The 10,577-nt window shown below is 45.2% G+C and overlaps 1 protein-coding gene across 5 annotated transcripts in view; it reads left to right on the forward strand.

The window, feature by feature from the left end:
• Igsf5 (immunoglobulin superfamily member 5) overlaps positions 1–10,577 on the forward strand; it is a 48,705-nt gene that overhangs the window by 9,771 nt on the left and 28,357 nt on the right. For 3 of the 5 annotated variants that reach the window (XM_021209839.2, XM_021209838.2, XM_029544797.1), the window contains exon 4: positions 2,609–2,908. The exons of 1 other annotated variant lie outside the window; for it this stretch is intronic. In XM_021209839.2, coding sequence (XP_021065498.1) covers positions 2,609–2,908 — 300 coding nt within the window. Of the gene's footprint in view, positions 1–2,608; positions 2,909–4,476; positions 5,019–10,577 lie in introns of those variants that run through there. One more of the 5 variants, XM_029544798.1, reaches the window with a different exon arrangement.

Genomic DNA, 10,577 nt, shown 5'->3' on the forward strand with positions numbered 1-10,577 from the left:
CTCTGTAATGTGGGGATGGGGATCCTCTCTCAGCTCACACCTTTGCTGTGAGGATCAGGCAACAAAACCACTGAAGACTCCAAAGCATTGTCCAGTTCAGCTTGTTTTACACCCAGTCTAGTGGTTAGAAATACAGGCTTGGGAACCTGGTTGACTTAGTTCCCATTCTGTCTTCCTTGTTTAGAATTGCATGGTCTTGAACTAAGCACACAGTGACTTTGGGCTCTGGATCTCTCATCCCAGGTCTGTTGTAGCATGGGGTGGGTGGGTCAGTAGAAAGCCTGGTCAGGTTCATAGAAATTACCATATAAACATTTTTTTTAATTCATGGAAAAAGCATATTATTTTAGGTATTTATGATCCAAAGATGAATAGAAGAGGGCTGGCTCAGTTGGAAAAGTGCTTGCTATGCAAGCGTGAGAGCCTGGGTTTGAATCTGGGTGTGGTAGTGCATGCTGTAGTCCCTGGTGGTGGACACAGGTGGGTCCTTGGGACTTGCTGGACAGACAGACTAATCAAATTGATGAGTTCCAGGCTCAGTAGGAGATTCTGTCTGAAAAATAAAATGGAGAATGAATAAGGAAGATACCTAATGTTGGCCTCTGGCTACACATACCCCCCACCCAGCGTGTGAGCATACACACTTATACACACACAAAAACATACACACACTTACAAACACACGTGCATGCACACATGTGCATGAGTGCACACACACATATCTGGAGGCCTCTATTATGCTCTATTTTCAACCTCCTCTCCATCAAAAGAGGAGTTGGTAAAATAATGAACATGTAAAACGTAAGCCCTTGGGATTTAAGCTAACCCCTTCTCTACTCGTTGACCCATTTACAGGCGTGTTTAAGGTTTGTACAGACATCTTACCTATTCTAAGCAGCGTCCAGGAAGTATACCATTTGAGAGGTAAGAGGTATGATAGGAACACCCACACTGGTCTCCCCCACTCCAGGGTGTGACTTCTCATAATGACCTAAGACAACACTAATGTGCTTGTGACTTTTCCAGTTCCAGCCTCCTGAGTACACAGGGGAGCAGCATGCTGTGCATTAAAGAGGTCTTTTCATTCAGAGACTGAGACTGAGCATAATAACACACACACACACACACACACACACACACACACACACTGCTGTGGTCTAGAAGGAGAGAGAGGGAAAACCCTCACAGTGGTTTAAGGTTTCAGGTAACCCCCTGAGCTCACCTCCAAGGGAACATTCCTGTTTTCGCTTTTGGCATGGCATCAAAGAATACCCATGGTTACTTAAAAAGACCATTGAGCACTCTGAAGTTTCAGCTGTGCTTCTGTGGCAAGTCAGATTTTTTTTTTCCCCACTTTCCTCAAACAGAGCAACCCTGTAACATATGAATGAACCTACCCACTTGAAAAATCTAGCTGAACATAAGAGAGATTTGCATAGATAAACATTGACACTTGATTTATTTAAAAAATACAGCTTAGTGTCAATGTGTTCATTTACATCAACATGTAATGAGTTACGATGCTTAGTTTTAAGTAAATATTTCAGAATAATTTATGTAGTCACTGCCCACACAAAGGAAGTTCTCTGGAGTCTTTGGCTTGGAAAAGGAATCGAAACCAAAGTGTTTGAAGACCCTAGTCAAGTTATCCCTTTAAGAGATGGGAGTGCAGAGGTGGGGAGGCTCCAAGACCCCCTGACATCAGTGGCGGAGTTGTGCTGCTGAGTCATGAGTGAGTCGAGTTTTTGATTCTTAGTCCAGTGTTCTTTCCATGATTCCAAGAAGCTGGGGGATGTGCCTTGTAGCATGTTTGAGTTTGAACATTTGAATGCATATGTATGTCACTAAGGCTGTGTCTTTGCTGGGGCCAACCTTCAGGTTATTTTGGTCATGTCAGTACATGTAGACATCATTTTCAGATGAATTCCCTGCAGTGTGAATGCTGCTAGGGTCAGGTGTGTTAAGAAAATATGGATCTAAGTCAACAATTCTGAAATGTAATTGGGTTAATCCAGTTTATAATAAATTTGATTTTGATGCAATTTAAAACTGGGAATATTCAAGGCAGTTATTTTATAAAGCTTACTGATGGGTGAGGTGACACGTGTCTGTCTTCCCTGACCTTAGGAGGTGGAGGCAAGAGGATCTGCAGCTCAAAGCCAACTCTCAGTGATGTATGAGGCTAGCCTGGGCTACATGAGACTTTGCCTTAATATAGCAAACAAAACAAAACAGTTTATGACCCAAAATTATAAAATGAAGGTGACTGACCCAAACTTAAGGGGAGGGATTTGCTTTTCGTGAGTCTCTGAGAAAAGAACATAGATTATTTCCTTCTTTGCCTCCATTTCCAGGGCTACCTAAGAGAATTCTGTAGCTAACGCCAGTGGGCCTTGACTTTTATTTCTCCATTATTATTGGGAGCCACCTCACCTTCTTGTAAAAGCCCATCAGGTGCATAAAGAAAGATATGGCAGATAAAGCCTGAACTGTGGTTTCCTGGGACAGACACAGCCTTCCTGGGGCCTGGGAAGAAAGTCTCCTGAGATGTAATTTGAAGCTCAAATTGGGAAAATCATTCTTTAGCTTGTTTTTCTCTTCTCTTTAGTCATGGGGACCCTGAACATTCCTAGCGACAACCTTATAGTCACTGAGGGTGAACCCTGTAATGTGACTTGCTATGCCCTGGGCTGGACCTCACTCCCAGATATTTCCTGGGAACTTGAGGTTCCTGTAAGCCATTCGAGTTACAATTCCTTTTTGGAGCCGGGCAACTTTATGAGGGTCTTGAGTGTCCTGGATCTCACACCGCTGGGCAACGGGACCTTGACTTGTGTGGCAGAGCTGAAGGACTTGCAGGCCAGCAAGTCCTTAACTGTCAACCTGACTGTGGTTCAGCCTCCACCTGGTAAGTGAGCCTCTCCATCCTGAAAGCTATGGAGTGACCCTTCTGAGTTCACGGGAGGGTCAGCTCTTGGTCAATCTACTTTGTCAACCTGGAAAATCACCTTGACATTGGGTGGAGACAGCGACAAGGCAAATTTGGCACCATGGGCTCACATGCTCTTACAATTGTGTCTTGAGAGTTTTTCTTTATCCTAATTGAAAACAAACCAGTGAGAGGCCTTGTCCACTACTTAGATAAGAAGGCAGCAGGTTCAGAGACAAATACTTGACTTAATCTTTTTCAAAAATAAAACTTGATATAGTGGCACATGCTTATAATTCTAGCACCTGGGAGCTGAGGCAGTAGGATAGCTGAGAGCTTGGGGCCAACCTGGGCTATGTCGTGAGTTCTAGGGAAGCCTGGGCTACAAAGTGAGATCCTGTTTCACAAAACAAAACAATATCACATTATCTAACTGGGGAGGTAGCAAGATTTTAAAGTATTTGTCTTTCAGGGGGATCTGCTGTGACAGAGCAGAAACTCTGACCTTGTGCATTAAAGGGCCCTGTGGAGCTTGCAAGCTCTGAGTTGATGTGGGTAGAGGTCTGAGGGTACCAGGGTTACATGGTGGAACATGAAGGTTACGTGTGTATGTGTGTGCGTGTGCGTGTGCGTGTGCGTGTGCGTGTGTGTGTGACAGAGACAATGTTGGGGATGAACCCAGGGCCTCATACTCACAAGGTAAGGGATCTATCACTGACTGTAACTCCAGTCACTGCATCCCTGCAGGGATGAACAATGTGTGTGCAGACAGAGACAATGTTGGGGATGAACCCAGGGCCTCATACTCACAAGGTAAGGGATCTATCACTGACTGTAACTCCAGTCACTGCATCCCTGCAGGCTCACAGAAAACCCCTCATCTTACAGAAGAGGAAGGCGCTCCTGGATGGAGTACAGAGAGTCTCCTCAGTACCCTTTTCTTGTTTTGGTATTCCTTGGCTTATAGAAGTAGCCCCTGACCCAAACCTTCATTTTCACATGGCTTTCCTGTGCTTATATCTGTCCAAATCTCAATCCCTCTGTCTTTCTGCCTGCCTGTCTGTCTGTCTGGTATAAATTTAATTTTATTCTTTCTATTATAATTCATACTTATTCTTGAGGCTCAGTTTGGTCCAGTGTTTCCTGCCCCCTCAAGTGTCCTTCTGACATTTCACTATCTATCAGCTTTTGGGCTCTTGCTCAATCAGCTACTCCAGATTTACTTACATCACCCCTGCCCAACCCAGCTCTCCTGTAAGCTACTTAGAGACAATGTAGTCTGGTCCAGGATTTGACAGGAAAGATTGAGATTCTGGTGCCGAAATTCTGTTGGCACCAAGTAGCCCAGAACTGACTGTTGAAAACCTACCTTTCACCAAGAATATGGGGTAGCCTAGAGCTCTGGCTGGATGACCCCTCCCTTCTAGACGCGAATCTTACAGATTAGATATCTGCCTTATTTTTCTTCCGAAGGGGAAAGTAGAGGGCAAGACTACTTTACCCCATCAGTGGATTCTTCCCTAACTCGGACAACACTTTAATTACAGCAGATGTAGGTCAGAGGGCTGGGAAGGAAGACCCTGTGAGTGGGCAGCAAGGAACCCTGCTTTATTGGATTCACTTGCAAAAGGGTAATTTGTTTTTAAATTATTCATCAAGATCAGCACAGCTGGTACCTGTCTCTGTGTTGTATGTTTTCTTGTTTGTTTTGTTTTGTTTTGTTTTGTTTTGTTTTAGCTGTAGACCTCATTCAACCTTGGCTGTAGAGCTAGAGGAGCTGGGCCACGTTCACAGAGAGTAGACAGGGGAACCACCCGTGAGAGTTGCCAGGCTTCCAAAGGGGTGGGGAACCTCAGTTCTGTACCCACAAGGCTGGGGCATTATTTTGATTCCTTAGGTGAGTTTAGGAAGCCTAAGGGACTCAGGCTTCCAAGTGTGTGCTGCCCTAGAGATCAAAACTCCTACAAAGAAAGGTGAGTGCGAGGCCATCACTTGTGTTCAGAGCTGGTTTCTCAGTTACAGAAAGCCCAGTGTTCTTCGTTACTGTCTTAGGGTTTTACTGCTGCGAACAGACACCACGACCAAGGCAGCTCTATAAGGACAACATTTAACTGGGGCTGGCTTACGGGTTCAGAGGTTCAGTCCATTCTCATCAAGGCAGGAGCATGGCAGCATCCAGGCAGGCATGGTGCAGGAGGAGCTGAGAGTTCCACATCTCCATCTGAAGGCTGCTAGGAGAAGACTGGCTTCCAGGTAGCTAGGGTGAGGGTCTTAAAGCCCACACCCACAGTGACACACCTACTCTAACAAGATTACAAGTACTCTAACAGGGCCACACCTTCTAATAGTACCACACCCTGGGCCGAGCATATACAAACCATCACAGTTACTAAAAATCACAAACCTCTGGGCGGCAAATGGCACAACATTAGAAACATAGTCCCGGGGGCTGGTGAGATGGCTCAGCGGGTAAGAGCACCGACTGCTCTTCCAAAGGTCCCGAGTTCAAATCCCAGCAACCATATGGTGGCTCACAACCATCCGTAACAAGATCTGATGCCCTCTTCTGGAGTGTCTGAAGTCAGCTACAGTGTAATTACATATCATAAATAAATAAATCTTTAAAAAAAAATCAGGGTTAGGGTTAGGGTTAGGGTCAGGGTCAGGGTCAGGGTTAGGTTAGGGTCAGGGTCAGGGTCAGGGTTAGGTTAGGGTTAGGGTTAGGGTTAGGTCATAGTCCCCTTGTTGTGTATTGGGAAGAGACATGAATGAACACCTATTCATTCTAGGTAGGATATGGGTATCACACCAAAAAAACCTCATTTTATCCATCTACTTGGATGCACCAGGGAGTTTACTGGGGTACTTTACAGAAGTTCCTGGATGTGATGCACATGGCTCAAGTGTGCAGCTTGATGACACGAGAATTCCGTGCCCTTGCATCTCCCTGCACAGCCTGCAGGCAGTCCACTGAAGAGTCTGCCACAGTTCTTACAGCTTTGCGAAGGGCCTTTGTGAAGAGCTTTCCCCCACCTTCCTGAGTAATATGGTCTCTTTTCTTTCTCTAAGAGGGACTGTTCTATTGGGAGGAAATAGCTACACAGCACCCAACAGAGAAATCTTCAGGAATGCAGCATGCCCCCTGTCCCCTTCTGGGGTCCCCTTGTGTTGGTTCTCCTCCCATGTAGGTTGTGAAGTGATGGCCACGAGGGAGGCTGCATTTCTAGGGCACATGAGCATCTTGCGGGGTGCAATGATCTAGTATGATCACAGTTCATTTCCATGAGAAGTGATAAGGTCAAAGGTAGAGGAGGTGGTGGGTCTGACCCTGTGTCCACTCTGAGGTCATAGTGAACAGGGTAGCTTCCCCTGGGGTCTGTAGGGCAGGGGTGATAAGGGAGAATCTACTCTGTACCCTTCTGTTCTTTCTGGTGGCCGCGGGCGATGTTAGACATTCCTTGGATTGAGGAGCAGCCCTCTCACTCAAGGCCTTCATTTCCACATGGCCTCCCTGATGACAGGACCCTGGGCATATTACTAACTTCCCAGGCTTAGTTTTCCTGCATGTGAAATGGGCAGGCAATAAATTGATCCAGTCCTTGGAGGATCTTGAACACCTCTGCTGTGGACCAGCCCTTCCATAAGCTCTTCATTTAATTAGTTTTCATGGAAGTGGTATCTCTGACTTTTAAGTTTCCAAATAACAGATTTCTTAAAAGAGAAGATAACTTAAATCTCAAGCCCTACTTTCTACTTTAACCGGTCAGGTTCCACAATTTCTACAGGCCTTAGATGGGATAGTACATCTGCTCTCTAGCTCTATGACTTGGGTGAAAGTTACAAAACCTCTCTGAGCCCCAGCTCTGTCATCTGTGAAGCTGAAATAGTTTCAGCGCCCGCCTCCAGAGCTGTTGATTTTGGGAGAAGTGTATTGAAATGTCTAAGACAATCCCTCAATGTGATTCCCTGTCCCAGAGCAGAAGGGTAAGCTTATGTTAGTGTCTCAGACCACCCATGTCCTCTCTAGTTGGCGTAGGCGCAGACTTTGCACATGGTGGGAGCATTTTATGGCAGTGTACCTGATTTTGAGAAATTCTCTGCAACACTATTAGAGTTTTGCTCTTTTCAGAACATTTGGGAAAAGGATTCTTTCCTCCAGAAATCGGGAAAGGACAGTCCTCAGGCACGCAGTAAAGTCGGTCACGGGGCATGAAGGAGCATGCGCAGTGGGAAGAGCTTAGGGGAAAAGGCTTGAACTTGAAACCTGGAGCTAACCTTCTCTGTTAGCTGTCACTGTGGGTTGCTCAGATCAAGTTATGCCTGCCTTAACCAGGGCTCTGTCACTCACCTCAGCCATGCACCCTCTGCCCTGCACACAGCAAGATCACATCTTTCCAGATGCCCTGAAAATATTTTTGTATCAGGTGAGACCTGGGTGGTGCCTCCCTGGAGGGATTGTTCTACAAAGAGAGGAACAACAACAGAGTATGAGGCATGTTGGGAACCCTGGCTTTCTTGTGCTGAGCGGGGGCAAGGGCTTTCCCCCCAACATGTCTCATCTATGAGCAGACTGGATCATGAGCCATCCCAAGAATCTGTTTTTCTATCTATTATGACTATTATTTTTTTCAATCAGCTGTGAATGTACTTGTTTTAAAAATTACTTTCTTATAAGCAAGTCATCATATATATATATACATATATACATATATATACACACATATATACATATATATGCCTATTTATCTAGTGATATATATCTCTAGTGATCTATCTAGTGATATATATCTATATATGCCTAGCATCTATCTATCTATCTATTTATCTATCTATCTATCTAGTGATAAATGAAAAACATTATTAAAATAAGACACCCGTTAAGTTCCAGTAGTAGCCGATGCTTAAGACCTCAAACATGATCGGCTGGAATAAAGGTGGTTTGAGCTGAGGTGTCCCCTAAGTGTGAGGCTCTGAGGAAGGACTTCCAGGGGAGAATGGTCCTCACAAGAGGAAGTGAACTGGAACAATGGCTGCGGATATTCATGCTGGTTCAATATGGGGCTGTTGAGGGGGCTGTTGGTGGCTGAATTAAGGAACAGGACAGTGAATAACATGCCCCCCATGAAGCCCCCATTCCCTTCCAGACTCAGTCATCAGCCCTAAGAGGTGGCCTTTCCCTCTGTGCACATGCACACCCAAGGAGAATGCAGGCCTTCTCTACTGAGCTGGAGGAAAGACGTTGGATCCAGCCTGGCTTGACAGAGATTGGAATGTTTGGTAGGGGAAGAAAAGGCCATGGGCAGGGAATGTTTGAATAGTCAATAAACATGTTGTCCTAGGTCGGGAGAATTCAAGACTATCACTTACATTAGGAGCCAGGCCTTGTGTCTAACCCCAGCGAGCTCCCTTATCATGAAACTTGTGATATTTGCGAACTCGTGTTTGAGAGAGAGAGAATCTAACTTGATGTAGGGTGTCCATGGTGATTGTGAGAACATGGGTCCTATCTCAGAAACTTCCACACACATTTCTTGAGTCTGAATAACCTGGTAGATCAAGACTTGTGACTGGCAAGTGAGCCAGAGGCCAAAGACAAATCAGAAAGTAAACAGGGGCCACAAGAGTGACCAGTTCCTCCTGTGGGAAGCCCATCACGCCCTGGCAGTTGAGAGACTTTCACACAGAGGTCTGCTTTTTAACTGAACTGTGAGAGTCAAGAATATAGCTCTGGCCTTCATAATCTCATAATTGTGTTCCTGGGAAGGGAAGCATGGACATATACCATAATTGTGGGTCACCAATCACTTGCATTCGAAACATCTGGGTACCTTTGCAGACTGCTTGGCTCTGCCTCACTGGAGCAGGATTTGGATCCGATTGCACTGTAGGTATTGCTAGTGATACTCAGTATTGTGTTCTCTGACTGTGAGGACTGCCTTGTGACAGCTCCCCAGTTTGGGATTGGGTGGTATGACAGAAAAAACACAATTTGTCTCCCCCCCCATCATCACCATTTCTTACATTTTTTGAGATTATAATTTTGTCATTTCCTCTACCACAAGCATCCCATATATTCCCTCTTGCTGTCTTTCAAAATCATAGCCCCTTTTTCTTTAGTTGATAAAGAAAAAATAAAGAAATATAAACAATTCATTAAGAGCAAAACTTTTAAAATATGATATGATTCTTCAAAGCATAGAATTCCCTGGTTTGTTTTCAGACAAGCTAATACACTCCTAAAAAACAATTTGTGTGTGTGTGTGTGTGTGTGTGTGTGTGTGTGTATGTCCACATGAGTGCAATGCTTAAAGAGGCCAGAAGAGGGCCTGATACCTCTGAAGCTAGAGTTACAGATATTGTGATATGCCGACATGGGGCAGAACTCAGATTCTTTGTAAGAGCAGCAAGCATTGTTAGCTGCTGAGCTGCCTCTCTAGGCTTGCTTGTGGCTCCTTATCGAGTTGGATTCTTGCTTGCCTGTGGCTCCGTATGTAGCTGAGTACTTGCTTGCCTGTGGCTCCCCGTGCAGTTGATTCTCACTTGTCATGGCTTGCCATGTACCTGGATTCTTGCTTGCCTGTGGCTCCTTATGCAGTTAGATTCAACTCGCCTGTGGCTCTTTATGCAGTTGAGTTCTTGCTTGCCTGTGGCTCTTTATGTGGTTAAGTTCTTGCTTGCCTGTGGCTCTTTATGCAGTTGAGTTCTTGCTTGCCTGTGGCTCTTCATGTGGTTAAGTTCTTGCTTGCCTGTGGCTCTTTATGCAGATGAGCTTTTGCTTTACTTAACTCAATACTGAGCTGAAGTGATCCTCTCTAAACATTCTACTCAGATTTGACCACTGAACATTGGCATAGGAACAGCAAGCCATAGCTGCTGGATTAATCTTCAAGCAAAATTCTATAGGGGGAGAGCATCCAAGAGATTGTCACCATTAGCTTCTTCTGCCTTTGGTTTCAAAGCAAACCTCATGTTCCTTCAGAGGAAGCCTGGCATTTTAAAGTTTCCAGTGACAGCCAGCCTCTATCCCACATAGAGCTCCCAGTGAGGTAGTCTGACAGACCTTGTTGAGTACAATGCACAGATCCATGGATCGATATGCTTGCTTGTGGTTGGCTTCTCCATGGATCCTGCTTGGGTACGGAAGAGTAGAATGCTGTTTAAGACTCCCTTGGTAATCATCCACATAGTTCCCACAAGACAGCGGATGTGCTGACCAGCAGGACTTTCAAGGATGGTGGAAATGCTCCATCTGGATTGATTTGGCCATTGAAATGTAGACAGAGTCAGGCGGTGGTGGCACACACCTTTAATCCCAGCACTTGGGAGGCAAAGGCAGGTGGATTTTTGAGTTTGAGGCCAGCCTGGTCTACAGAGTGAGTTCCAGGACAGCCAGAGCTACACAGAGAAACCCTGTTTCGAAAAACAAACAAACAAAAATTACACACAATTTTAGTGGAAATTTGTGTTTACCTGACCACCCAAAGCCAGCATGTCAATTCTAAGACATGCCTGGAAAAAAACACAAACAAACAAACAAACAAACAAAAACCCCACAAAAAACCAAACCAAACCAAACCAAACCAAAAAAGCCCACACCTTCTAGTAGTGCCACTCCTGGGCCAAACCATCACACACACACACACACACA

The sequence above is a fragment of the Mus pahari genome, chromosome 12, assembly GCF_900095145.1.
Source record: "Mus pahari chromosome 12, PAHARI_EIJ_v1.1, whole genome shotgun sequence".
In the NCBI taxonomy this organism is placed as follows: Eukaryota; Metazoa; Chordata; class Mammalia; order Rodentia; family Muridae; genus Mus; species Mus pahari.